The 27,954-nt window shown below is 37.5% G+C and overlaps 4 protein-coding genes across 9 annotated transcripts in view; 2 read left to right on the top strand and 2 right to left on the bottom strand.

Annotated features, from left to right (window-relative positions):
• Positions 1-7: 7 nt before the first annotated feature.
• Positions 8-13,938, bottom strand: LOC107220339 (aldo-keto reductase family 1 member B1). Of its 4 annotated transcripts, XR_006905030.1 has the most exons (9): positions 13,757-13,938; positions 8,397-8,564; positions 7,963-8,079; positions 7,394-7,783; positions 7,125-7,273; positions 6,770-7,041; positions 2,062-2,188; positions 849-1,340; positions 8-661 (listed from the first exon to the last, which is right to left on the bottom strand). XR_006905030.1 is itself a non-coding variant. In XM_046743912.1 (6 exons), the coding sequence occupies exons 1-6, from the start codon at positions 13,829-13,831 to the stop codon at positions 6,999-7,001; spliced, it is 942 nt and encodes a 313-aa protein (XP_046599868.1). In that variant the 5' UTR covers positions 13,832-13,938; the 3' UTR covers positions 6,710-6,998. The 4 variants fall into 4 exon arrangements, 3 of the variants coding, with proteins under 3 accessions (XP_046599867.1, XP_015514401.1, XP_046599868.1); XM_046743912.1 differs by lacking the exons at positions 8-661; positions 849-1,340; positions 2,062-2,188 and having other exon boundaries at positions 6,710-7,041; XM_046743911.1 differs by lacking the exons at positions 8-661; positions 849-1,340; positions 2,062-2,188; ... (3 more) ...; positions 8,397-8,564; positions 13,757-13,938 and adding an exon at positions 2,298-3,815 and having other exon boundaries at positions 6,770-6,985.
• A 739-nt stretch (positions 13,939-14,677) lies between these two features.
• LOC107224600 (E3 ubiquitin-protein ligase RMND5A) lies at positions 14,678-19,304 on the top strand. 2 transcript variants are annotated; one of them, XM_015664710.2, is made up of 7 exons: positions 14,678-14,838; positions 15,509-15,792; positions 15,875-16,012; positions 16,134-16,432; positions 16,536-16,638; positions 16,720-16,874; positions 16,934-19,304. In XM_015664710.2, the coding sequence occupies exons 1-7, from the start codon at positions 14,688-14,690 to the stop codon at positions 17,013-17,015; spliced, it is 1,212 nt and encodes a 403-aa protein (XP_015520196.2). In that variant the 5' UTR covers positions 14,678-14,687; the 3' UTR covers positions 17,016-19,304. The 2 variants fall into 2 exon arrangements, with proteins under 2 accessions (XP_015520196.2, XP_015520197.2); XM_015664711.2 differs by having other exon boundaries at positions 14,679-14,838; positions 16,952-19,304.
• Positions 19,305-21,112: 1,808 nt separating this feature from the next.
• On the top strand, positions 21,113-22,798 carry LOC124295178. The gene is made up of 6 exons (XM_046744069.1): positions 21,113-21,123; positions 21,209-21,280; positions 21,379-21,937; positions 22,113-22,245; positions 22,344-22,436; positions 22,569-22,798. Exons 1-6 carry the CDS (start codon positions 21,113-21,115, stop codon positions 22,724-22,726), a joined length of 1,026 nt encoding a protein of 341 aa, XP_046600025.1. The 3' UTR covers positions 22,727-22,798.
• A 10-nt stretch (positions 22,799-22,808) lies between these two features.
• The window catches only part of LOC107224609 (synaptic vesicular amine transporter), a 31,869-nt gene continuing 26,723 nt past the window's right edge, over positions 22,809-27,954 (bottom strand). For both annotated transcript variants that reach the window (XM_015664727.2, XM_046742936.1), the window contains exon 12: positions 22,809-27,763. In XM_015664727.2, coding sequence (XP_015520213.2) covers positions 27,692-27,763 — 72 coding nt within the window. In that variant the 3' untranslated portion in view covers positions 22,809-27,691. The remainder of the gene's footprint in view (positions 27,764-27,954) is intronic.

The raw sequence follows: 27,954 nt of genomic DNA, 5'->3' as shown, positions 1-27,954 counted from the left end.
TTATAGGATGTGAAAAATTCTTTATTCTAAGAAAAAATAACTATGATTTAACGCGTTCGTTGAATGCGAAAACGAGTTGTTAGCTACTGTTTAAATGAGCGTGAATCTTCATCTTAGAACTAATGTATAATTGTACTAATAACAGGATATATCATACGCTACAAATCTAATAAAAGATATTTATACAAATGCATGCGTGATTCTTGATTAAGACAGGTGAAGATTTATGACCTAAGAGAATAAGAATCAAATATTTCTAGTAAAACCGGATATCCGTAAGAACGATTGTAAACAATTCAAATAATACGTTCATGTTTCCAGCACTCTTTTGATCGAACTTAAATCTACAGCGTAAAAAAACAGGGACTACGTTACCCATTGAATAATATCGACGTGATCAGCGCGGCTAAGATGGTAAAAACTTTTCAGAATTGGATGCTTGAACTTCAAATACCGAATTTGATAATTTGACTGATTCAATGGCTGAATCGTCGCTTTTTATCGAACAACGCAACTGAGATCCGATTTTTTTCTTCATTCTCCCGTTGAATTTATTTTTAAGCTCCGCGTGTCCCTTTTCTTAAGTATGAGAATTTTTAACCTCCTTGTAATTCATTCTGCGGATGATGTTATCCTGTGACTTCGGTGTCTCGATTGCTTCCTGTAAATGTCGCAATTAAGAGATAAACAAATACTCAGTAGCCGTATCGGATGATTGTGCTGACAGAATATGGGGATGATTTTGAAAATCATATCAGCAGCCTGAATCACTCCAAAAGTCAGTCTAGTGTTAATGGTGTTATGGGATCGTTCTATTGTCGGCAATGAATTATTCCGTGACACCTTACCTCGTCCGAAATCGTTATAGTTTCATTGAGGGTGATGATTTCTTCGAGAAAACTGACAGAAGGGGATCTTCCGCGACTATAACTTTCATCGAATTCCTCATCGACCGTCAAGGTCTCGTTGAGTGATGGTTGCGGATTCCATGGGGATTCGAAAAGAGTCTTTTTGATCGGCGTAATGTTATTTCTTTCAACTGAATGCTTGAAATTGGCGGTATTATTGCTTGAAAAGACGATCAACGGCTTATTTTCCGGCATTTTTACCATCTCCACTGGAGTTGTTGAAAATCGAATACACTGTGTGATTGGCCAGTATTTTAATCCGGTTTTCCTTGCTGACCACGTGAATCGCGGGTCGTCAGTCGCGTTTTTGTAAATCGGGGAAATCTCTGTCTGCAATTGGAGGGACAGCAGCCTTTTACGTGGAGTCATTTCACTCCAGTTATATTTTGATGATGACCAGTATGATATTCCAATTTTTACACTGTAAGGCTCCTGTTGGTAAAAATTACGAATACATTTTCTGATTGGCAGGTTCGGACAAAATAAAAAAGTTACATGAAAAATGTATGTGACTGAAATTTGCTGTCAACTTTGACATTTAAAATCGATAAAATGAACGTGAGTTAAATATACGTTACAGATACCGTAATTAATTGCTGTCATATTCACTGAACACGTATATTTTTACATATTTCCAACGTACACGACGGTTGACATTTTCTTCAGACACGTTATATTTCAGGCAACACTTATCATCGTACGTGTCACATACATTTATCGTTTTATCTGACGCACATGTTTTTCCCTGTAGGCGGTCATATAAACGATTACCAGATCGACAGAAAATGGACAACAATAAACAAGGAGTAAAAAAAACACGGTATGGTTGTTAAACTATTGGACAAAAGTCACAACTCATGGCTGGTTCAGTGTTGGTGAAAAAATTGCACCATTTTTATTCGCGCACATTGACGTGACGAACCATGCATCACGAGAATGTACGTAATGATGGTGATGATGATGAAGATTACATTTCCTCGACAGGCAACAAAGTGATTGCCGCACGTGTCCTTGGTTATATAAACGAGCAAGAATCATGTTCACCACGCGTCGGTCTAACGGACGTTAAATATGTGCTTGTGTGTAGGCGAGAACCATAAAACACGCTATTGAAAGGGACATTATTTTATTTGCTCTTATAATTCTTGCATACCTTTGAATACAGGGATTAAGAATCTCTGACGAACGAGAAATATTCCACTTGGCAATAACCGACGTCCTCCAAGATGTACACAAATCTGATTCACCTTCTTAAACGCTGTTTGGGTCATCTTCGTTTGCTAAAATCAAACGTAACCATATGTTCTGGAGCTCCGAGGCGGCCAGTTTGAACATTTTCTGTTCTGTACTGTACATTCTAAAACACGTTTAATAATATTACACCTGGGCGACAGTGGGTTTTAGTTTTATTTAAAATTTATAGATAAGCGAGGGTCTTTATTACAAAAATCACAGTACCTTGTATACGCACAAATTAGAAATAATCGTTATTAGACCAGTTGCTCTTTACAAAAGGTTAGATGAAATACGTCGACGATACATGTATAATTAGGTACATATTACTTCAAGGAACAATTAAAAGATACATTTTCAGTTAAGAATAAGGATAAATGAAACACAGATACATGTTTAATCACGATGTAAAATTAAATGGTTATTGGTAAAAAGGAATGGTCATAATACACTTGGATGAGCAAATGCTAAAAGCGGTTCGGGAATTATTCGAATACGATCAGTTTCGGTATCTTCTTTTCGGTCTTTGAAGATTTCACGTTAGTTATATCTTGTAGGGATATGGATTCCAATTTGTGTATCAAATGATAATCCTCAGCTTGTACCGACAAGGTGGACGCTTCTAAACATTCAGAGATCGTCGAATTTTCACCCTGCATTTTGTCATGTCTCCCTTTATCGGAACCAGTCGGCCGTTTACGAACTTGTTTACGTTTGCCAGCAGAGCTGAGTCCATCAAAAATTAAACAGTTTTCTTTGGACGGGAATGAAGAATGATTGGCACAAATTAGGCTACATTTATGAACGAAGCCCGACAACGTTTCGTTTCTAGATCTGGTATTGGTAGATTTTTTGGCAGTTGCGTCATCCTCGCACTCGACTTCAATGTTTGTCAGCGACTGATTGTGGCCCGAGCATTTCTCGACACCACGGTTAGGGTCAAGAGCGTTTCTTTCGGCCTCCAATTTATCATTTGAGAGCTTATCACTGATGCGATTGTCGAGATTTTTGGCGCATGGTTTTATGCCGACGTTGCCATTCTTCGGTGGCTGCATCTCGATCTCTTTCACGCCGAAAGACCGCGAATGATCCTCTCCTCCTTGCAGATATGAATCAAACGAGACCCGATCATCCGAATCTGGATTATTTTCACTGTCTTGCTCACCGGTCAAAGTCTTCTGAGAACAATCTAGATCTGAGATCGACCTCTGCACCCACGGTACCATCTCGATTGAACAGTTCATGAACCCAGAATCCTCAAAGTGAGAATTAACGAGCTTCGGTGAGGAGTGAATCGTTCTCTGGTTCCGTGCACAAGATTTTAAATTTTCCAATCCTTCTAGCATCGAAGAATCCGTTTCAGAAAAGGCTGGTGGTGAATCCGAATTTATGAATAACTCTCGACGTCGGATCGCAGGAGAAACGTAGATCAGCGAACCTTTTCTGTCAATTTGACTATTTGTCACATCGCGATTTGCCTCTCCGATCTCATCCACCTCCTCGATGTCGAGCTCAAATAGTTTCTCAATCGATTTAATGATCGGTTCGAACAGCCTTTTTCGTTGGCGAAAACTTGGAGCATTCGAAGGAAGGAAATCCAAACTTGGCGATCTAATTTCATTCCGACATGACGGTGTTATAGTCATGGAGGGCGAGGTTAGGACTGGCATCATGCTGCAATTACGGTTAGTTTGTGATAATTGATATTATTGTTTTGTTTACTGAATCGACGAACAGAGGACAGAAAATTTGTCCTACGAATAACGGTTCTATACAGATTAGACGTTATCAAGTATTAACGCAGTACCGTTCAATTGCGAAATAGTATTACACCCTATGTTTCGAAGCATTACGAAATTTGGTGGATGTATACGTAGTTTCCGTACGTTTAATATCTATAAATTTTGTCGAAACTTCAAATGTGATTCTACAGATAAGACGCTAATAAGTCAAGGGAACGGGTCGCGGAGCCACAGGCGTGTCGAGAGATTAGGGAAAATTCGATCGTCGTTGACGATTCTTTCAAATATGTATCAGACTACTCTACTAACATGTGCGACAACGATTAAATCACGCTTACGGATGGTACTCACAGTTGAAAAACTTTTTCCATAGCAAAGTTGTATAGAAAAACAGTTTCAGTACAGCGGATAAAAGTTACTCTCTTCGATAATCATGTGCGAACAGGGACACAGGAGGCTTATGAACACTGCTTGGGATTTATCTTTCCTCAACGGGCTATGGTGGTTGCGTTCAAACTTGAACTCCGAACTGCGAACCGTAATTGAGGTGGGAAATTCAAAAGTAAATAAACGGTGTACGAAGATATGTAGAAGGAAACTTTGCAACATTACAGACCAACGTGTAGCATATTGGAGTATAAAAGATAAAGTTGTATATGCGAATTACAATCCGTGCGGACTCTCGTAAAAATAATTGGCCAATTTTGCACGCACAGGATTGCTAACAATGAGCGAACGACCACATTGCCGTGGTTCCTGCATGGCGGTAGTAAAAATCCCTTGTACAGTCCGACCGACGAGTCGAATAGTCAAAGGGCCAGAGAATTCTGGAAAAAGATTCCGTTAGCAACCGAAGTAAAAGTAGAAAGGGCGACAAAGAGAAATGATGAAAACGAGAATAGAGATGTGTGTATAAGTATATAATAATAATTTTAGAGCGTGGGGTGGCATGGTGACATTTTACCACCAGGCATTGCAAGGAGGCTGGGAGCAGCAATTGCGTTAGATTACCGCCAATGAACGATGATTCACAACCGGTCGGAAATTTTTCTACATAGTCACGCAAGTGCATGTATAGGTGTATACAATATACAGATTGTAAAACATGACGCCGGCCACGTGGTCGGAGAGCCCAGCTTGCGTAGCCCTAAGCTCGAGCATTCGGAACTTTCCACTGGTTCGGTGACCTCAAGAGTGTCCGGTTAAGTGGTGCAGGCCAGTCTTTGGAACACTGGTGGCATAATATGCTTCACAATGTGTAACTCGCCGCACACTTGTGCCATGCCACTGTTACCACGTGTATACGTCATGGCGTTGCTCGTCATGGTAATGAGGCTTGACGTTGGGATCCCAGAGAGGATGTCCTCTCCCAGAGGATGTGAACGCGAGCTCTGCACCGTTGAACAGTAACTACGACTTGATACGTTCATGATGTTCGAAGGAAGTTCCGAGGGAGTCTGTTGCGGCTTTTTCAATTATTTCATCAAGCGTTTATTGTACCTTGTACTTTGAAATGGTGACCGCGAAACGACGCCTGGTGATATATTGTGAGACCTTTATCAAGGCTGCAACGATTCTTCTCGATTTTTGTCACACCACAGGCGACGGACATCGTCGATTCTGTATACCCAGATCAGAAATGAGAATGTTATCGATATCTTTGACATCGCAGAGGTCCGCTTATGCAACACTCCACGACATGCGATGAACGTCATCGACCGTTATCTTTGTTGATAAAGATTTAACGTATTTTGCCAGGGGTCACATCATTTTGTTTTATAATTAATCTTATCTGTGTCCCTGCGTTTTTTCGAAGCCGTACAGAGCATAAATTTAAATTTTTGGATTCTGTAACATAAGTTGACAGAAATATAAAATTTTAGGACGAGAAACCAGTTGCTTTGTGTATAAGTCGTGATAACGCACGGCATTGGTCTCGCGTTTATATGAAATGAAATGCTTATACTGAAACATAAACTGGAATGTCTTTCATTCGCATGTATCTTATGAAAAAAAAACAAACTATTAACAGGTATAGTCTAATTAGCCACTGGAGAATTGTCTGGCTAAAAACTAGACCTGCTAATTCGTCATTGCATCCTAGAAATGGCTTTATGTAGTCTTGTACTAATTGGAAACTGGTGCACGGACTTGTTCAAAGCATTACCGCACCTTCCCATTAAGTGTACACCTCATAAAGGTTGCATAGTGAGGAATGTTTACCATAGAAGAAGCTCTGAAATTATTATTTCAGTTTGTTTGTGGGTGGTTTTTAAATGGGAAAGCAATCAATTACAATCACAATGAAAAACCGAAAAAAATACAAGAATGTTTACAATGTCTGGTAGATTTTCTCATTTACTTACGTAGAAGTGAAGGAGAGAGAACTAATCGCGGTCAAAGCAAATAATTGAAAATTCCTGTACAAATGCCGTTAGTCGATAGATTTTTATAAATAGTTCACACAATTCTCGAAGAGCGCATACAATACTTTGAAGTTTGAACTATCAATGAAACGGACATTTGACTTTATCCAGATAATTGAACATTGTAATTAGACTGCCCTCTATGATACTGGCAGCTATGGTCAGAATAATTTTGGTAAATGCGCAGTTGGAAATCTATTAGAAAATGTATGATATATTTTGTACGGAAATTACTTCTTTACTCATGATAGTGTTCGGCATTCCTGAGCTCTACTTGCTAGTGATTTGAAATTTATGTACCGATATTGTGCAATTTTGTCACGGAACCGAGGTAAAATTTGATGTACAAATCTAAACCATAGATAACTGTTTGATTTTTGTTAGTAAAAGCGCACAAGAATGACCAACTACAGTTTTAATATAAACAAGATTTGTACATTACTAATTGACGTCCACTCACTGTCTGTGTTTTCATTCGCTAAAAGTGAAGCATCATTTGTGGAATCAGGATGTACCAGTTCGTAGTTATTGATTGAAGATATTTTCTTTCACAATTGACAATGTTTGTAATTTGGCACGCTAAGGAAATACTGCGATCTAGAATTTAGTTATAAAATTATGGTGTAAAAGAAATAAAATCAAATGTAGCAGTAGGGCTGCTTAAGTAAAGTTTTAAAACAGCAAAATCCTCAAAACTCAATACGGAATGGATATTCCGGATGACCAGTGAACCTGAAACAAAAAAAATCACATTCCAGTCAACCACTCCTTTATACGCGCAGATCGATTAACTACAAGTCAGGATTGTTAATTACTCTTCAACTGGGGTAACTCTAACGCCAATGTCGAACTTGTCGATTGTCGCCACCTCCTCGGGGGTCAGTTTGAAGTCGAACAGGTTGATATTCTCCTGGATGCGTTTCTTCGAGCTGGACTTTGGAATTGGGACGGTGCCGATGTCAATCTGGAAAAAAATGAGCAAGGTAAGAATCGTAACTTGAATTTCTCACACACTTTTCCTGTATCACTTTAAAAACCCCGTATCTCATTTGAAATATATTTCAAGTATATTATACCATCGTACCAGATATCGAAGCACGACTTGAGCAGGACTTTTGCCGTATTTCTTTCCTATCGCGACGATTTCCGGTTCGTCAATTACCACGAGGGGGTCGCCCGGCTTAAACCAAGACCTGCGAGGAGCGCCGAGGGGGCTGTAACTAGTTATAACTATTCCTCGGGCTGCGCAGAAGTCGCGTAATTTCTTCTGGTTCAAGTTTGGATGGCACTCGACCTGGTTAACAACCGGCTTAACTTTTGCCACTTTCAGGATGCGGTCTATCTGCACCGAGTTGAAGTTGCTGAGGCCTATGCTCTTGGTGTAACCCAAACGATGACACTCCTCCATTCCCTCCCATGTTTCCTCGAGCGGGATATCGACGAACTTTCCAGAGAATAAGTCACCGGTTGCTTCCTGTGAAAAGAAACCAACACGCTTTAGGAGCTCGAATAGTATAAGGCAAAAATAGTTCAAGCTCTAATTTAACGATTGGTAATCACTGTTGAATTATGCAGACGCGGTCAATTGAAAGTCAACTAATTTTTGGATAACAAATGAAGGAAAAACTATTTTTTTTTTTTAATAATCCTCACTTCGACTGAAATCGGCCAGTGTATCAGGTACAAGTCGATGTAGTCAAATCCAAAGTTTTCCAAAGATTTCTTGCATGTTTCGATGACATCCTTTTTTTTGTGCTTGTCATTCCAGAGCTGCATTGTGGACAAATAATTGCTGATTGTTAATGTAGGTATAGGGCGCATTATTTCGATCGATAATTTTGTATAGTTACTGAAAAGCGAATTGAGTCGTTTGAAGGTGTTGAAAGGGTATTTCGGGCCTTAATTACAGGGTCTAATATCATCAAAAATATTTATCTCATTCACGACGGTTACAATAATTGTAATTGTCACAAAAATGTGAAGTTAATTTTCCCAAACTACTTGTAACATATGATAATTTGATTCTTTGTCTCTCTATTTGAAGTATAATTTTTTTAACAGAAAATTGGCTCGTTTCGGTTTCTTACTTTTGTAACAATGTAAAGATCTTCTCTTTTGACTACTCCCTCGGAAATTTTTTCTCGAATTGCCTTGCCAATGACATCCTCGTTGCCATATTTCATGGCACAGTCAAAGTGTCGGTATCCAGCATCGATAGCATCTTTAACAGCTTGTTCCACGACACCTGGGTCATCCTGTAACGTTATAATTTAAATTATGCATACATTGTACGACCAACCACCAGTTCGAAGAAATTAATTATTTTCATTATATGCCCACTATAGTTAAAAATGGGTGAATAGACCATCGAATTTCATCGAATTATAGGTCTCAAATCTGCCTAATCAATTATGCCATTCTTTTTTATTGCGTATATAAGGCTGGCCTTGAAACTGCTTCATCGTAGTAGAGTAAGAGAATATGGGCTATTCCGCGTCAACCGGATCAGTCATCTCTCAGATATTTTTTTAATTTGGCATGTGGATTGTGTAAGGGGAGTTAGATTTTTGTGCCAAAGCGCGAATCTCATAATGCAAAATTCGATTTTTTATTAACAATAACAAATTAGACTCCCATTTTTTTCAAAAATTCATAACTTCGGCAACAAATTAGATACAATTTTTTTTTTTTTTTCAAATTACGCGGAAAGCTCCATAGAATTTAAAAAAAAATACGAAATGGTAAAAAAAAGTTGTTATCAATTGTTTATTTAACAATTAATTTTTCAAAGATTTTTAAAACAGTGACCGACACGATCAAAAAATTTTTTTAAAATTCTGACATGTTCCTTGAACTGTACTACAACCTGTGAATTAATTCCAGAGGGGTGTTTTTCTTCGTTTTCGAGTAAAAAATCATTAAAGGTGTCGATGCGCATGAAATTGCGGCGCGTCGAGTCTCTACGTAATGGCGGGCGGCCGGTTGCCGTCCACCGCTACCCCGCGGCGGCGTCGCGGCGTTATTTTAGAGTCATTTTCACGATGTAGGACATGATTGAAAAATCTGAAAAAAATACTGTACCTTCACAAGGCCTGCTCAAAGCGATAAGTGAAGTTTCAAGAATGTGTTTTTCACCGTTTTTTTATTACAGAGATTCGAAATTTGTTATGACGCATTATGATTCAAACATGAATTACGAACACAGGTCAAGTGTTGTTCCAGGATATGGAATACCTGCACCTGTGCATGCGTCACCTAAATCCTTCACTGTCCAGGTAGTCCAGGTAGGGTCACCACCTCGATTCCGCGAAGGGGTCATTTGGCTAAAGTCAGGTACATTGAATTGCACCTGCATTATGTTAGCCCCATTGGTGGAATTCAAGCAATTAGAAGAGTCGTTGGGTGGGTGAAGCACTATATTCCAGGATATGGAATACGTCCACCTGTGCATGCGTCACCTAAATCCTTCATTATCCAGGTAGTCCGGGTCACCACCTCGATTCCGCGAAGGGGTCATTTGGCTAAAGTCAGGTACATTGAAATGCACCTTCATTATGTTAGCCCCATTGGTGGAATTCAACCAATCAGAAGAGTTGTTGGGTGGGTGAAGCACTATTCTGAACGAGTATAAATTTCGAGCATTTCAAAATGCATAACATTCAATCGAATACCAGTGTAGCGATCAGTGCAATACATCGTCTCATTCTTCACACAAGTAATTCATTTCTGAAAGCAATGTCTACAACAGATGTGAAACGGTGCTGTAATCCTTTCCAAAGAGTTGGCCATAATTGGGTGCGAAATTTGGTAAAGCCAGTGACACCAGCATTACGGAAAAAGTTTCCGGACCTAGGAGAATATGTGTGCATGGATTGTCGAATAAAATTGTACAAATGCAACACAATTACTCCATCTGATAAAAACGAGGTAAGTGATATGAATCATAATTATGCGAGTGGTGACGATCTTGTTTCACCTTCACCAATTAGTGAACAGAGCAGTGTGGAAATGTTTCTTGAGAATGATATCGGGCAAGAATTGTTGTGTGATGTGAAAGAATTGTTTATCAACGCGAAGTGTGTCGCGGACAAAATTAAATATCTCACAATGACTCCTCGTAGTTGGTCCATCAGAGAATTGGAGTTACAATTTGATTGTTCATATAGAATGGCTCGTAAAGCTAAAATATTGCAAAGTGAGCGTGGATTTGGATCCTCCCCAGATCCAAGACCATCTCGCACTCTTTGTGATGATGTTGTCTCTCATGTAGTGGAATTTTACTGTTCTGATGAAATAAGTCGGATCATGCCTGGTCAGAAAGATTTTGTCACTCTTCGCGATGTGGATGGTTCAAAACATCAAGTCCAAAAACGACTTGTTTTGTGTGATCTGAAGGAAGCTTACGCCGCGTTCAAGCAACAGCATCCGAATGATAAAATTGGATTTACAAAATTCGCGGAACTCCGCCCAAAGCAGTGTATTTTAGCTGGACCAACAGGAACACATACAGTTTGTGTTTGCAAAATTCACCAGAATGTGAAACTTATGTTGGTGGCGGTTAGCTCAATTTGTCAGACATTCAAAAGAACGTACCACGATTTGATAAAACAGATATCGTGTGACTCTCCAAATCCTTTGTGCTATCTCGGTGATTGTAGTAGTTGTCCAAGTTTTGATATGGTTACACACGAAATGGAAAGTTTATTCGACGATAATTTCGTAGAAAGTATTAGCTACAAACGGTGGACTCATACGGATCGATCTGTTTTAGAAACGATCACGCAAGAAACGGAAACGTTCCTCGAGACGCTAAAGGAACAGACGATAGCCCTCAAGAAACATGATTTCATTGCTAAACAGCAAAGTGCATATTTGAAAGACAGAAAACATCGTCTACAACCAGGGGAGTTCTTAGTTTTGGGTGACTTTGCTGAAAACTATGCATTTGTTGTTCAAGATGAAATTCAAAGCTTCCACTGGAATAACAATCAAGCTACCATCCATCCTTTTGTTGTGTATTATGTTGAAAATGAGGACTTAAAGCATAAAAGCTTCGTTATCATATCAGAAAATCTACAACATAATACAGTCGCGGTCCATCTGTTTCAGAAGAAACTAATCGGTAAGCTTTTTGAGTTCTTCGGTAGTGAAGTTATCAAGAAAATGATTTATTTTACTGACGGTGCTAGTGCACAATATAAAAATAAAAGCAACTTCATTAATTTGACTCATCATTTTGACGACTTCAATGTCGAGGCTGAATGGCATTTCTTTGCAACGTCACATGGAAAAAGTCCATGTGATGGCATTGGTGGAACTGTGAAAAGATTTGCTGCACGTGCAAGCTTACAGTGGCCCAATGAAAATCTTATTTTGACTCCAAGGCAATTATTCGAATGGAGTGTGAGTGCATTAAAAAATATCGCATTTGACTTCTGCAGCAACAGCGAACACGAAGAACATGAAAAATTATTGAAGCCGCGATTGAACCAAGCAATAACGGTTGAAGGCACTCGACGATTCCATTCATTTTTACCTCTATCTATAAAAACTGTAGAATGTAGGGTTTACTCTTCCTCTGATGAGTCATTTACCCGTAAATCTATGCGCTAAGATAGCCATGTAAGTTATGACGAAAACCTTTGCTCACATTTCTAAGTTTAATGCCCAGTTTGATCAAAGATTAATAGATTGTATCCATAGAATAAGCGATTTATTTGTATGAAATATATAATTGTAAGTGCGTTCATTTCGCAGCTTCCACATATCTTCGGGGGTGATTATAAGTACTAAAATAAGTAGCAAGTTATGTAATTATTATCATTTATGTGCACTCTCATGGTGCGTAACTGTTATTTTGAATCTCTGTAATAAAAAAACGGTGAAAAACACATTCTTGAAACTTCACTTATCGCTTTGAGCAGGCCTTGTGAAGGTACAGTATTTTTTTCAGATTTTTCAATCATGTCCTACATCGTGAAAATGACTCTAAAATAACGCCGCGACGCCGCCGCGGGGTAGCGGTGGACGGCAACCGGCCGCCCGCCATTACGTAGAGACTCGACGCGCCGCAATTTCATGCGCATCGACACCTTTAATGATTTTTTACTCGAAAACGAAGAAAAACACCCCTCTGGAATTAATTCACAGGTTGTAGTACAGTTCAAGGAACATGTCAGAATTTTAAAAAAATTTTTTGATCGTGTCGGTCACTGTTTTAAAAATCTTTGAAAAATTAATTGTTAAATAAACAATTGATAACAACTTTTTTTTACCATTTCGTATTTTTTTTTAAATTCTATGGAGCTTTCCGCGTAATTTGAAAAAAAAAAAAAAATTGTATCTAATTTGTTGCCGAAGTTATGAATTTTTGAAAAAAATGGGAGTCTAATTTGTTATTGTTAATAAAAAATCGAATTTTGCATTATGAGATTCGCGCTTTGGCACAAAAATCTAACTCCCCTTACACAATCCACATGCCAAATTAAAAAAATATCTGAGAGATGACTGATCCGGTTGACGCGGAATAGCCCATATACAGGATGGGCCTTTCTAAACCTGGAAACAGGGCATAGATTTAGTTGCTTCCAATATCTTATACTCTACAAGTTAACCCGAAAGTTACAGTTTCCGAGAAGTAAATCACAACAAGAAGAATTCTAGAAGTCATATCTGTGTCGAATAATCACAAAAGGATGTTTATATCAGTCGGTCTATTGGCAAGACTCATCCGGTATAATGTTGGTTAATGAGTAGAGAATAGTGCCGTTGAACAATGAAACGGGATTTACATTTAAAAAACGCACAGGAATCGGCTATTATGCGTATGAAATTATCAAACAGTATATACAGTCATCGACTTTAATTACGTAACTAATTTCATTATCGTAAAGTCTACTTCAGATGCCAAGAAACTCGTCACTGGTTGAATGTTCGTCTCTTTCTTTACGTACACAACATTCCTTCAGTTATGTAATAATCAGCTCTACTCCGCACGTGTAATTGAGAACGATAACACTAGGTCATAAAAGAATATCCCAATCTCTCCAAGTTACGCTGTAGGCGGTATAGGATGAAAAATTAAATTAGATAGATTGATTGGTATGCACGATTTCACTATGTAGTTCTAGAGTAGATCATTGAGTAGAGCAATGAGCCTAAGTTGCGGGATGAATTGAAATTAAATAGAATAATGAAATTGCGTAAAATAGAAACCCACGGATGGAAAAAAATCAAAATACCGTTGCGAAGTTTATACCATATCAGACCTCAAGCAAGGGGTTGCGAAATAAAGATGTTATACGAAGAAAAATTGACGAGAAACAAGTAAATATGCGTGTAACATATGGCGTTGGAAAATCTTGCGAATAGTAGTTAAAACGTGATAAATATAACGAAAAAACCATGAAAATGTAAAAAATAAATACATGCAGATATAGCGACTTACGAGGCCTTGCCAGGTGCCAAGGCCAAGAACTGGTATCTTCTCACCGTTGTTGAGTGTTACACTAGGAGCAGCCATGGCAGAAGATCTTGATCAACTGGCTACAGCAGGTTGGTTACGAGTTATGGCGCATGACAAATTTCAGCTTGTGACCACAATATGTGTGCTAACAAAAAGACGTACAGGCGCCCACCGCATGCCAGCGTGGGGGTAATCAAGTCTGCTGATGTAAACGCTTATCACTTAAGTCTTCATCCATCCTGGGACTTATCTTCTCGTATTATATCACGGGGAGATGCCTATCGAAAAGAATTTATGATCAATTTAAGGCGGGCGTCTCGTAGATTGGTCTCAACTCTCTCACCGTCACAGGGTTGCAGAACGGTAGTATCACGTTATCAAAAACTTACTGTAAACTGATACAATCTTTCTACGTCCCTCCTTATCTCAGATTTTCATATGGATTGCGATTCAACTTCCACAACAATCTCATGCACGATCCTCCGCCCTTTCCTATCCTATTATTGTAACTGATAGCAAAGTGATAATGGATCATAGCAGGTTGATAGTTTCTAAAGCGCTTTGGAGTTGAAGTTTTTTACCGTAAACCGTATCTGGGAAACTCTATTTTTACAATACCATTCACGTTTTTGACTACGAGAAGTTTACTTAAAATGAAGCTAAAAAAAGAAAATTGTCACGTGTGAAAGATACAGGTAGCCAAATACGCGGTAGATCCAGAAAAATCTTCCGCTTTTCGATCGGTAAAAATGTCACGTTCAAACAGCGACCGGTCAGCACTGCGAATCGCGCGCTGTCTCGCGATTGGCGGCTACCTTCACTTCTGCAGACGTCACGTCCAATCGACGATGGCGTTACATTGGCGAACCAGCGCGCAGCAGCACCTTTGACGTCACACTGACGCAGCATCATCATGCGAAAAACAATAATGGAGGCTTGTAATGCTGTCGAGCGCGAAGTTGCCAAAGTTTTGTTGAAATTCAGTGCGATAGACGACCACGGTGAAACTGTGCTACGGGATTTGATAAATCACATCGAATCCATTAAAAAAGAGCTCGAAAACGGTGAGTTTCCTCCCTACAGCAGGCTTACATATCCTTAGAACATACAAACAAAGGATTCTCCTTCAGACGTTACCCCGATTTAACGCACATATTTAACCCGCCGATAATGAAAATCAGGCTTGTTGTTTTGCCACGAAAATTCACGTCGATTTATCAGCATAATTTAATCAAACAACGTTATATTTCACGTCCATGTCGTCGTTACCAACTGCCATCTCACTCCCGACACTTTGTTTATTTCCACTTTTTCTTACGTTCAGTTCGTCGCCCTCCTTCATTGTCAGATTAACACAATCAATCAATTCTGGTCGATCAGTAGAAAGTTTTGCAATCCAATTCAACGCCATTTCAACGAGCAGCTATTAAAAAACTGCGATATAACCTCAATAAAAGACGTTGTTGATCTACGCACGCAACTTCTGTCATAAATTTACAATCACGAACCGTAGATTCTCGAAATTTTTTGATTATCTTAGATGGTGTAACCGAATTTAATTCGATCGAGTTGAACTTAGCTGGAGAAAAATCTAGCTGTGAAATGTTTTCTTTTAACAAACATAGATTAAGGATGTTTTCATTTAGTAATCGTACTTCTTTTTCGGTGTCTTACTTATTGATAATTCTTAAAATTCCATACTTTATACAAAATTTGAAAATTCTTTACTATCAGGTCCACCCGATCACGAATTGACACAATGTCAAATACAAGTGTTAAATCAAGCGATGACCAAGGTCCGGGATACAGTGCAGCGATTAGCGACAGATCATCGCGATCTTCACAGCACAGTTTCAAAAGTTGGGAAAGCCATTGACAGGAATTTCATTGCCGACTTTGCTAGCACAAGTAGAGAAGATGTGTTCTCTGGACCTGAAAAAACACACCTACTCAACCAGGTTATCTGCCAGCATTTTTACAGACAGGGAATGCTGGATATTGCCGATGAACTCGCGTCGGTACGTTATATTTCATATTTACATCTACTTTTTGAGGTATAGATGAGAAATTTTTCACACAGCGTCTTTGTTTCACTTACAGGAAGCTGGAATCAGGACTGAAGAAGGCAGAAAGGAACCCTTCACAGAGTTGAACCACATTTTGGATTGTCTGAAGCAACGTAACTTGGAGCCGGCTTTAGAGTGGGCGCGCAATCACCGCGAGGCACTTCTCGCTCAGGTAAAACGAGTATTAAAGTCTTTCCAGGCACAAAACAAGAATCGAAATATCAGAAACAAAACAGATTGAAATATGTGCTTAATTATGGAAGAAATAAAGTGACAAAGTAATTACGTTTCAGAACTCGTCGCTAGAATTCAAGCTGCACAGACTACATTTTATAAGACTAGTCCAACAAGGTCCCGCGAAACAGGGCGAGGCAATTCTTTATGCCCGAAAAAATCTCACACAGTTTGTTGCACGATATGAGAAAGAAGTTCAGTCTCTGATGGGGACTCTTATGTATTTACCCAATGGAATACAGTCTTCACCTTATAGTCATTTATTAAATCCAACGCTGTGGCTTGATATTCACGATGTTTTTACTAAAGAGGCGTGTACACTATTGGGTCTCAGTGTCGACAGTCCACTCTCCGTTTGGTAAGTCCTGAAATTAATATTTATGAATCATAAGAACAAATCAGTACCAGACTAGTGAAAGCTGCTACATACAATCAGTTCTAAGATTATCCTTTTTGTGCAGTATAAATGCAGGATGCACCGCTTTACCTGCGCTTTTAAATATCAAACAAGTGATGCAGCAGCGACAAGTGACTGGTATCTGGAATGGAAAGGATGAGCTTCCTGTAAGTTGACGTATATGTGTGTAGTGTAAAGTCGAGATGTATATGAGATAAGATAAGGCAATTTCACCTGTTTCTCAACAGATCGAAATAGACTTGGGGAAGCAGAGCCGTTATCACTCTGTATTCGCGTGTCCAATTCTACGACAGCAGAGTACCGAAAATAATCCACCAATGAAGTTGGTTTGCGGTCATGTAATTTCACGAGACGCCCTCAACAAATTGACTAGTGCTAATAAGTACGACATTTGGATAAAGTAGCGGTATAACACACTGATATCAATGTCACTTTTTAAAGAAATCAATTTGTTTCCAGATTGAAATGTCCGTACTGCCCAGTCGAACAAAACCCAGAGGACGCCAGGTTAATATACTTCTAGACTCTAGTTAGATGTGATATATCGTATTTGTAATGAATATACTTTATGTTTCTCTCCTTAGTAATTTTACTAAATGTATAGGTTTACAGATACATCAGTTTTGTTCGTTTGATATGGCTGTAAGGGCTAATCGGAACAGTTATGTACACGTATTGTACACAAGGCTGCTAAAGACTTTGATCAATTTCCGTGGGATTTCCTTTATCAAACTCAATTTGCTTTGTTCTGTTTTTCTCGTTTTCTTAACCTATGATCAAGTTTAGAACAAAAAATTATTTGCTTTGTTCGAAACTTTGCCAATTACTCGTGTCAAGCATAATAGTTTTTCATCAATCCCATCTGTCGAGTACGAAGTTCAGTTGTTGCATCAGTACATGTTCAACAAACTTGTTTTTGCACTCACAAAACAAAGGGGAGAGATGAAAAAAAATTCAATGTTTGCCTGATTCGTTGGCGCAGATTATTTTTATTATTGTTCGGGTCAATTTTTCGTTCCTAATTGCGATACTCATTAGTTGAATATCAAGTCACGCACCACGACTGGATACTTTTGTTATCATTGTTATCGGTTATATTTTTTTTGGTGTTATCCTCGGAACCGAATAATGTTATTTATTTTACTGTATTCCATTTTTACTGTTACAAACACATCGTCAGATCGCTTATTTTGGTAAAGGAATGTCCCTATGATGTTGAGCTACCTATTAGCTATACACTTGTTTGTGTAAAATAGTTTTATATATTATAAAGAAAAACGAAAAACAGGAAGAAAACAAAGGTGTGAATTAAATCTAGTTGCGACATGGTATACTAATGGATCGATTCTAACAGCGCATTAGTTGAGTTGTCACAATTACGTCGTGTGATTCTTTAGCGTATCGATAATATTAACATTCATATTATACTCAAATCGTATCTGAATTCACGTAAGATAAATTCACGAAATACGATTTGAAGATAAACATACACACTGACAAGGAAATGTCGATCAGAATGAACCGCGTGGCATTCTCATAATTAAATTAAATCTATATATTCGTATGACGAGCCGTTATTGGGTCCTAAATCTGTAAACTGTATCAACTTCATCATCACTTTGTATTGCACTGGATATAGTTATACGTATTCTGGGATTTATAACCATAAAATCGTCCGAAGACGATTTTACGCGCCTCTGTCAAAGTCCCGATGATTGATTACATCAAAGTAACACAGTGTGTAATGCGATTTTTACTCGCAGATTTCTTAAGATTATCCCTGTAATACTTGAATACAATATACATAATCCCATAACCGACGGTTAATTAACGTAATGCGAGAAGATTACTCTCGCGAAATGTCGTTTTTAAATAATCTGTAGTCATATAAGGTATATAAATTGTTATTAAAACTCGCGTTCAATCACCTTAATCAGTTATTGAAGGGTAAGAAACAAGTTTTTACCAATTCAAAAAAACGATTGTAGTTTAAAAAAAAATACGCGGTTTTCAGCCGTCCTTGGGATCCTGGAGATTGTAGAAAACCATTCTGTAATCCACGATTCCTTAAATTTATAAGATAGTGTCCTGTAGACGTTTACTTTCGTTCTGAAAACTGTTCACAATTTAGTCTACTTGTTGACTTTGGAAGGTTTAATTTAGTCTGTTAACTTTGGAAGGTTTTTATCTTTCGTCCGGGACTATCACCTGATTTTGCGTTAGTACACAAATTGGCTGGTCAACCCTCAATTTCGAATTTCTAGTAATTCGCGGCAATGATTATTCTACTATTCTAATTACTATCATAATAACGGAATGTAGATTAAGTATAACGAATTATTATCAATATTCCGTATAGTATGAAACGATTGGGAGACATAGGTTACCTAGTATATAGGAGGGATTATTTACGTTTTAGTCAATTGCGCGGTTGAATAACAAATAAACATATAATGAAGTATTTATTTACTGCAATATATTATAGGTGAAGTGATAAATTATAACATATGTACAGAGCCATAGATTGAATCTGACATATTTAGGGCCACCGGTGTAGTGTGCCATTTGTTTGACATGGAAAACAGATGTCGATGGCCGCCTCGAATATGTTAGAATAAATCGTACTGCACGTGCATATGGATTTTTATTTTTTTATTTTTTTTTCGTAAGTAACATTAATTATGATTATACTAGGTAGTCAGTCGCTCGACGATCGGTTCAAATCTCTGTACACATTTTTATTATAAAAAGTTTTATATTATAGCCGATATCTGCCGAAATTTTTTCTCGAATAAAATGTTACTTATGAAAATGGAAAGAATTTTTCATCTTTCCTACCCATATAGAATAACATCTACACTATGAGAATATTAACAAAACTACAAGGTGAAATAGGTTCTTGGTATTATCTACACGGAGAGAAAGGATTATTTGAGTCAAGTAATATTCATACTAAATGTTATTGTCAATTGCGGTAAACACTATACTTACATAACAACGTGTTCGCTTTAATATTGATTCAAAATGCCTTTATTTGAGTAAAGAAACACGTTTCGGACGATTTGGAGATGTTTTGGACATGTTTCAGAAATTGATTTGTTGTTTTTTCCAAAATTTGGGTTTTTCTCTCAACGTTAGAATATTCCAGAAAACAAATAACGGCAATCGATTTATCAGAAAATTTTACCCCTATTTCATATACTTGACAATTATTTGGAGTGTAGTGTATCCGAGAAAATCGTAAAATATAAATCCGATAATCAACGGCTAAAACCGGCAAATTTATTGTTAATTGTTAAGGTTGAAGTGAGCGGGAAGTAGTCGAGGAACGTTGTTCGGTTTGATTTATTAGCGCCGTACAAAGTTTTACGGCCGAAGGGCGACCTACCTGCTTGGTGATCAGAGCCGAAGTGATAAGACTAGCCGCGCCCCTCACGCGTCTCGCTATTTTTCCCCCACCACCGCGCCGCTGGCCTAGAAGGTCTGCTGGTAGGGCCCGACGCGCCTTCGGCGGTCGCTTTCAAAAGTTTTCTCTCTCGCTCGCTCCTACGCTCGCCCGCCCATCGGCCCCGGATCGGTCTTGCGACCTCCTCGTGCCGTTTAGGGTGACCTGCATGGACTTGAGAAAAACGAATTTCCCGGGAGGTCTATAGCCTTCAAGGAGAAACTCCCTGAAGCTGAATTGGCGTTACGTACTCGATGACACGTATCATGTGTTCGAGCACGTTCGTGGGCGAGCGTCGAACCGCGAGAGAGACGCGCAACTTTTTCGGTCGCTCAAATCCACTAATTTTGAAATGACTATACGTTATTCTCGGAGCCAGTACTAGTACAATGATATTTTTGATGAATATATTCTCTACTTGTCTCAAAGCACGCGGTCTTTCTCTTACCTCGTGAACAAATCATGCAGTGCAACTGAATCAACCAGTTATGCCAAACAATTGCTCCGCTTGGATCAACAAAGTATTCGATCGATGTAAATTTACCGTTGACTAGAATCATGTACTTATTTTATTTCAAGTACCTAATTGTTTCTGTCAACGAACATGCCATTTCGGGTCACAATACATAAGCTGCAAATGAAATGATGTGTAGTTGACTCAATTTCGGAAACACATCAGAAGGTTCACTCGAATTAATACTTCACTCGGTCGCGACAAGAAAAAGGCTTTTCTTGAATTAAGGAATTCGCTTGACTCAATCATTCTGACAAACTAATTTTATCGAAATTGTTGAATTGAAGTTATTGGATTTTGAACAAACAAGGAATACTATTTTGTAATAAATGGACTCCGACGAAATTTATTTTGTTGGTTCAAGAATTCTCTCCTCTCCGTGAACTTTTATCACAATCTTTCCGTTCTATCGTAAGGTGATATTTGTTCAATGAGTAAATTACTGTAGCTGGCTGCTTTCTTGTATAACCCGACAACCCGCAGTCGCTTACATTGACCAAACATCCGCTAGGTTTATATAATGTATTCCATAGCAACAATTTGTAGATCTCACCTGTTCCATTGCCAGCCGTTCAACCGTGCAGTTCAGTTGTTCAGCTCTTGACTAAATTTGTTGCGAGGTTAACGTATCACTCAACTTACTGCAGACGAGTCTGCAATCATGAACAAGTGGTGAGCTATCGAGAATATTGTGCAATTTGCCGTTAAATAAACGCTCATTTGACATTATGAACCTATTTATTTCGTAAATTCACAGGAGAGAAACGAAATCTGCTACAACGAAGAGCAACAGCAAACCCGTGTCTAAGATAGCAACTAGAGTTAATTGGTGGGTTCGACATTATTATAGCGAGATAAGTCATTAGTTTAAATAAGAAATTATATTACGTTTGATGCATGACAGCTATGAATTTTCGAAAACCCTAGCGTAAAAAGTGGTAAAAACAGATCATCGTGGTCCGCGAATTCTGCACTGAATTTGATTCCACGCGATGATGCTGAATTATCTGCGAACAAGTCGATCCCTAAGGAAGCGAAGCCTGATGTAACGCTGGAATTAATTACACGAAAAAAAGCGACCGATGATCAAAAACTGAGAGTGGCGAATAAAAACCCGTCGTCGATTGACCAAAGTTCGACAACGCCATCCTCGGAAATATCGAGCAAGAATGATAAACGGGAGTTCGATGAGACTTCGCATAGGCAAAAATCTAAATCTAATCAGAAGAAAAAGTTTTTCGACGAGTTGATTCAGCGTGAAGGAAGCGTCGAGACGCTTTTACAGACGAAAAAACCGGCGAAGACAATTTACGACGTCGACGTAATGACACCCGACGATATTAGAAAAACTCTAGCTCGAATTGACGCCAACACGGCCAAGCCATTTTCTTTCCTTACCGACATTATCGACGATCCTCAAAATGAGAAGCGAAAACTCACTACGCAGGGTATTTGCGACCAGGAATTGGACCCAACCGGTATTGACGTAAGGTGTTAGGATTTTGCGATTTTTATATCACGATTATCATCGTTTCAGTTTTCAAATGTACTGTGAAAAGTTCGCATTCAGTAGCTCGGAAGAATTTGTGACAGCGCAGAAATGGTATTTGAAGAAAAATTCGTGTAAACGTTGGGGAAATAATTATGTTGAAATGTTTCAGCTTCAATTAGCGTCGCTAATAAAACGCGTCGAGCTAAATCGATCACTGTTGGAAAAAACGAATCAGCGAATCAAAGACGTAAACTTTATAACAGAAAGAAACAGGATGATTTTTTTGAGAGACATGAACTACGGTATGTCGAACGAAAATGGAAATAATAATTATCTCAGAGAGAAACGATGCTGCATGATTCTTAAAATCGTCTTCATTTTTTTTTTGCGCATTCATTAGACGAGGATACCTTTCTGCTAATGAAAGAAGCTGGCGACATAAAAGGGCCTGTCTCACCCGTCGATTTATCGTCGGTGTCTCACCCAGCAATAGGTAATTTAACCGAGAGTTTTCGGTGAAACTTATCACTTGACGCCTGCAGCTAGGCAAACGAATCAGTAGCTGCATTTGCATGTTCGGATGCACCTACAACACATTGCTTCAAATTAATTAACGATGTTCCAGACGAGCTTCAAAAGACGATGAGCTCGACCATCGAGATGTTGGAGTACGTTCAGAAAATGTCCAACGGAGATTTGACGTACGAAGAAATTCCCCCGAAGTTGACGGATTATTTGAATGCGCCGATCACAGTGGCCGGTGAAAATCTGCAAAATGATTAAGTAATGTAATTTTGTTGAAAATTTCATATACTGTACGTGGCATGTTTGAATAAAGTTTTTCAATCACTGCAATCACCTCGCGTGTGGTTTATATTGATTTATTTGCTTCAGCACATTTCTCATATATATATGTAGATATACATACGTGACATACATATACATTAAACTTCGGTACACATCGTATTCACGTGATTAGAGATTAGTTGCTCTGATTATTTTACTTTATTTTATATAATTTTTCGATCTGCAGTTTTATCATTCATCATTTCCAGTACACAGTGTCGCCGCATATTTCGTTATATCACGAATATGCTTACAGTTTTCAACATTTCAAAGCAGACGATATTCATAAATATTCTTGCAACAGTGATTATTCTAACAATGAGAATGAAAACAATGTCTAACAATAATACTGGTAACAATATACATTATACATAGAGTTCCCATGCAAGGTGATACCCGTCGTAAAATGATCTATTATACACATCATATCTATACATCGTTATACAGTTTTATCAAGGTAGTTGGTTACTATAAATATAATATCATGTATTATAATTTTAACGATAAGAGATCGCCAATCGTTTGAAGGGTGTTGTCAATAAATATAACAATTTCACATCAAGCGGATTTGGCAGAGCTCGGAGCTGGTGTAATTTTCGATGCTCTACATGAATAGAATATTATGACATGATATTTTAAACGCTGTACATGATTCGAAATAATTCGATGAATATACATAATCTTTTAAGAACACGCCTTTATTTATTACACAGGCAAAAATCGGACCCATACACCAGCTGGTTAAATATTACAATATAATATACGATTAATAATTTATTCACGCGATATGAATTACGGCAAATGATAGGCGACGGTTACTCAAAAGTGCCTTGCGGCTTTGGAACGAAAAACTAATTACAAACAGAGGAATAAAATAAAACAAATCAGGCGTAACGTGTAACAGTCACAATTGAAACAAGTAATCATTACATTATTATCGTTTTTTTTTCAAGCAAAGTGGCGAAATATCCTCCCAAATTTTAGTTACAAGGAGTTGTGCTTTTTTTTTTGCTTATTGTCGGTTCACAATAGCAGCCCTCAACGAGTTACTTCCACTTCTATTAAACGAAAAAAATACTCGGGATCAAAAATGATCAAACAATTCATCCTGTACTTTATCATGTGCGTAAGTAGGTGAAACTTAAAGAAAAAAAAACAACTTTGTCGATAATCACGAGAGTATTATTAGTAAAGTTTGTCCAATATCAATTGGTGATTATTTCTATCTGCATTATGAATTGGTAACCGAACGTAAATTTCAATAAAATTGCAAGTGGTATGTACATAATTTACGTCGAGGTATAAATGACATACGGAAATTTTCTTTTCCAAAAGAGAGTGAAAAAAAATAAATAAATAAATAAAAATTCATAACATTCGATGATTAAATTCTAAATTTTCTCTTGTATACCTCGCAAAAAAATGCGATGGTCCCATAAAGAGATGAAAGAATAATTAACAGCGCCGGGAAGCGAATACATACATACTGCGACGGAACGGGTAAATTTTTAATCGCTAATTATTAGTACAGTTATAGTATGTATATCCAGGTATCATAATGTACCTATTATACGTACGGATTTATGATTAATTTTACTTATTTTTACAACTAGTGCACGCGCGTTACTCCAAAAATTTGTTAGTTATTTCCTTGATTATTTTTTCTTTTTTTCTTTAACCCTTACAACTCGGAAATGAACATAACGCTGGCTACTGCTGCACATGAAGGACATTCTTTTCCAGATCAAATACAATAATTTATCACGCATACACAATTAGGTTACACTAAAAATCATAGTATAGGGTTATATATATATATATAAATACGTTCGTTGTCTTTTCAACTGCCCGCTACAACTCGTCTTTCTATACAGGGCCTTGTACCATTTGATTGCATCGGCAATTCGAATATCTAGCGATGGCAACATATTAATTTATTGCCGCATCAGTATAATATATAATTCACTTTACGGAATGATATAATTTCTTCCTTTCCGTTAGGTAGCAATGAATGATAAACATATATGTGTATAATAAACTAAGCATTCGCAACGTAGCAGTAATGTGACAAAAATTATTGTTAAAAGAAATCTTTGGAAACGTAATTTTTGCATAATTTTTGTCGATAAACACGGACAATGTGCAAATGAAAATACACTACGTATTGATGAAGCATGTTGTAAAAAATTATAATTTATGAACGAGTATCCGCATGGAAAAGTAGTGTAGATAATGCGGAAATGAAAGAAGAAGATGGAGAAGAATATACTTAGATAAGAACATTTCTAAAGGTATCTCAGCAGCAGTGATCTGATTATATGATACATCGTCAAAAATATAGTATGATCAATTTGGTAACGTATATATACGTAGACGATCTACGGAGTATCTTTACTATGAATACATCATCACCTCGGGGTATAATTATACAATAAACAGCCGCTCCGAGCCGAGCCAAGCTCATTGTGCCAGGCGCGAATAATTCGCTATTTTGGATTTTAAAAGCGTGCATGCAAATTTCTTCGATGATCAGACCAGGCTCCACGAAACCTCGAACTAAATTGACTCGCGTTATCGTACTTGGGAGTAGCCGCGCAAAGCGACCCCGTTTGATTTTCCAAACGAATGCAGCGCAAACACGGATGTGCGTACTAGCCGATAGTCTCCGGTGTAGTAATTCAACATTGTCTAATCCCTCCGACTGGCCCCTTGTGACTACACAACACGAATAATTCCTTTTAAACACGCATAATAACTTTTCGTTATACTCGAGACTTGCACAGATATTATTATTAAGCTCGTAGACACAGATTCACGATAATTTGATTCTCATTATACGTGGAATACATACCTGTATATAATATTACGCGGATAAGCATAGACAAATATTTAAACATCCGTTATAGACGGTGCAGCTACATATATGGAATGTCAGCGCGCAGTTTTGCACTAAGAATAGTTTTTTTTAACACACCGAACGATCATAAACATATATACGTATATCTATGACACGCGAGTATATTATCATAGATGAGATGTTTGTCGTGTATTATATAGACAACTTTCTATTCCTAAATCTGCACGTTCAATGAATACACACATTTATAGTATACATATATATATATATGTAATATTTAATATAGGTATAACGCATGCAACTGGTACTTGTAGTAGCTTAGGATCTCGACACAAATTTTTCTGCGATTATATGGGAAACAATAATTTTCCTTCTTGGACTTAACAACGCAATCTAATTAATCAATTAAGTACTGCGGTAAGTCTTGCATCATATTCAAGTTCAATGACTCAAATACAGAACAGACATTGAACAGAGATCGTAATTTTTCTAAGTTATACATATAGATATATATATGTATTAGCTAACGAATACTCATGTATTATACAGTATTACGTATAATATGATGTATTGCTTCTACGAACGTTCTACGGAGCCATAACTATTGCGTTTTATCCGAGACCTGCAATCTTTTCTTTCCCACAAACCCGTCGAGCTAGCACTGACAATCGCGACAGTTTGCGCCGCAAATACATTTTTATTACTTCTTCATCCGTAAAACTCGAAATATTCGAAAATTCGTCGAGCCTTTTCGTCATGCTGTGCGATTGAAAAAAAGGGAAAAAATTAATTCCTCATGACCGATAAGAACTTGCTGCTTCCGGAGCACTTGCGAATCCAATATTCGTTGCCACTTATTCAGAGGGTTGTATTTTTCGATTTCGTCTTTTTATCATTTTGATTCTCACACCAATTATACGAACGATTTTATAATCGTAGAATTTTGAGGACTCTTCATAATACCCAGCTGCTTGTGTATCGCCCGGTTTCCTTGCAGCCATTCAAGGAATCCACGCTGGGCGGTGCCTCTTTTATTTTTTCAAATTTTGAATAAACGAAAAACTTTCACCTCGTAAATAATTAGCAAACATAAGGATTTGTGCCGGAATAATAAATTTTGCTTGTGGTTACGTCCATTTCATGTTTACCGTCCTGATTTTTAATTATAGTAGTATATATTGTAATCTTGAATTACAACAACGATTATTACTCAACTACTGCATAAGATTTGCTGTCTTTTTTTTTGTATTTCAACATTTTTTAATTTTTTTACTTTTTTTTTTTTTTTGTGGAGTTTTACAACATTCGAGTTGGAAATCCTTGTTTTTTTTTCTACGATTCATCACATGTACCCTCTAAATCGTAACGATATACAGCGATATATGTTTTTACCCCATGCATATGTAATCTATTTTTACGAGAAGCTTCCTCTATGATAGATTGTTATTAATTTATGTATCTCATGTATGCTTTAATACAAGTATATCGTGATCGTGTCATCTAAAATTTTAATGTCATCTCTCTTAAAATTTAGTAAACCGTGCGTGGAGTATAATGCCTTGTATATATTGCACCGTTTTTGTTTTGAATATTGTACTTACACTATTGTAAACACATTATTATAGTCTACAGCTATTCTACCCCGAATATTTCCGCTACTTAAGTATCTAATCAACTACAGCTTTAGTATTTATCAATACTACAACTCATGTAATATTTGAATTGCTGAAACTGCATATATAATGTAAACCTTTATTATCAATTATATATAAATATGAAGGTATAATTTGATGCGGAGAAAGCGTATAGAATCTTTTTTCGAATCAGACTTCGAAATGAACATCAAACGAAACGAATCAAATGAAAAAAAATTTGCTAATTTCATAAATATGCAACGTACCTATATCCATTCCATGTGCATGAAACTCACGGTAAATCATCGTTGATGTATACGAAATAATTATAACAGTCATAGTCGAATCGATCGAGGCCGGTTCTTAATACATATACCAAGATCAATATTCGTGTAATAATTTACTACTAACCTATTGTTCACCATCCTCTTCGTTCTGGTAAGTTACGTATCGTACGGAAGATTTTTCACCAATAATTAAAGACTGAAACAAAATAGTGAGTAATTTATTTTTGTTATAATCGGTACCATCAATTGGTCTTAATTAAATACCAGTAGTTGGCAGAAGAAAAACAACAACAGATAATCACAATCATGTGTACTGACCTGAAGATAAGGTACGTGAGTAAGATAAATAAATTAAAGCAAACTGAAATAAAAATCAGAAGCACTTTA

This window comes from Neodiprion lecontei, chromosome 6, assembly GCF_021901455.1.
Source record: "Neodiprion lecontei isolate iyNeoLeco1 chromosome 6, iyNeoLeco1.1, whole genome shotgun sequence".
Taxonomy (NCBI): domain Eukaryota; kingdom Metazoa; phylum Arthropoda; class Insecta; order Hymenoptera; family Diprionidae; genus Neodiprion; species Neodiprion lecontei.
Note: the sequence above shows the minus strand (reverse complement) of the source record. Positions and strands in the feature narration are given on the sequence as shown.

Bases quoted from the DNA above. Each gene is read 5' to 3' on its own strand.
- LOC107220339 (XM_015658915.2), bottom strand. From the start codon at position 4,254: ATGGAAAAAGTTTTTCAACT. The intron at 3,816-4,234 runs GTGAGTACCATC...CCGTAATTGCAG, and splicing joins ATGGAAAAAGTTTTTCAACT to CATGATGCCAGTCCTAACCT.
- LOC107224600 (XM_015664710.2), top strand. From the start codon at position 14,688: ATGCGAAAAACAATAATGGAGGCTTGTAATGCTGTCGAGCGCGAAGTT. The intron at 14,839-15,508 runs GTGAGTTTCCTC...CTTTACTATCAG, and splicing joins TAAAAAAGAGCTCGAAAACG to GTCCACCCGATCACGAATTG. The intron at 16,639-16,719 runs GTAAGTTGACGT...GTTTCTCAACAG, and splicing joins ATGGAAAGGATGAGCTTCCT to ATCGAAATAGACTTGGGGAA.
- LOC124295178 (XM_046744069.1), top strand. The intron at 21,938-22,112 runs GTAAGGTGTTAG...GAAATGTTTCAG, and splicing joins TGGACCCAACCGGTATTGAC to CTTCAATTAGCGTCGCTAAT. The intron at 22,437-22,568 runs GTAATTTAACCG...ACGATGTTCCAG, and splicing joins GGTGTCTCACCCAGCAATAG to ACGAGCTTCAAAAGACGATG.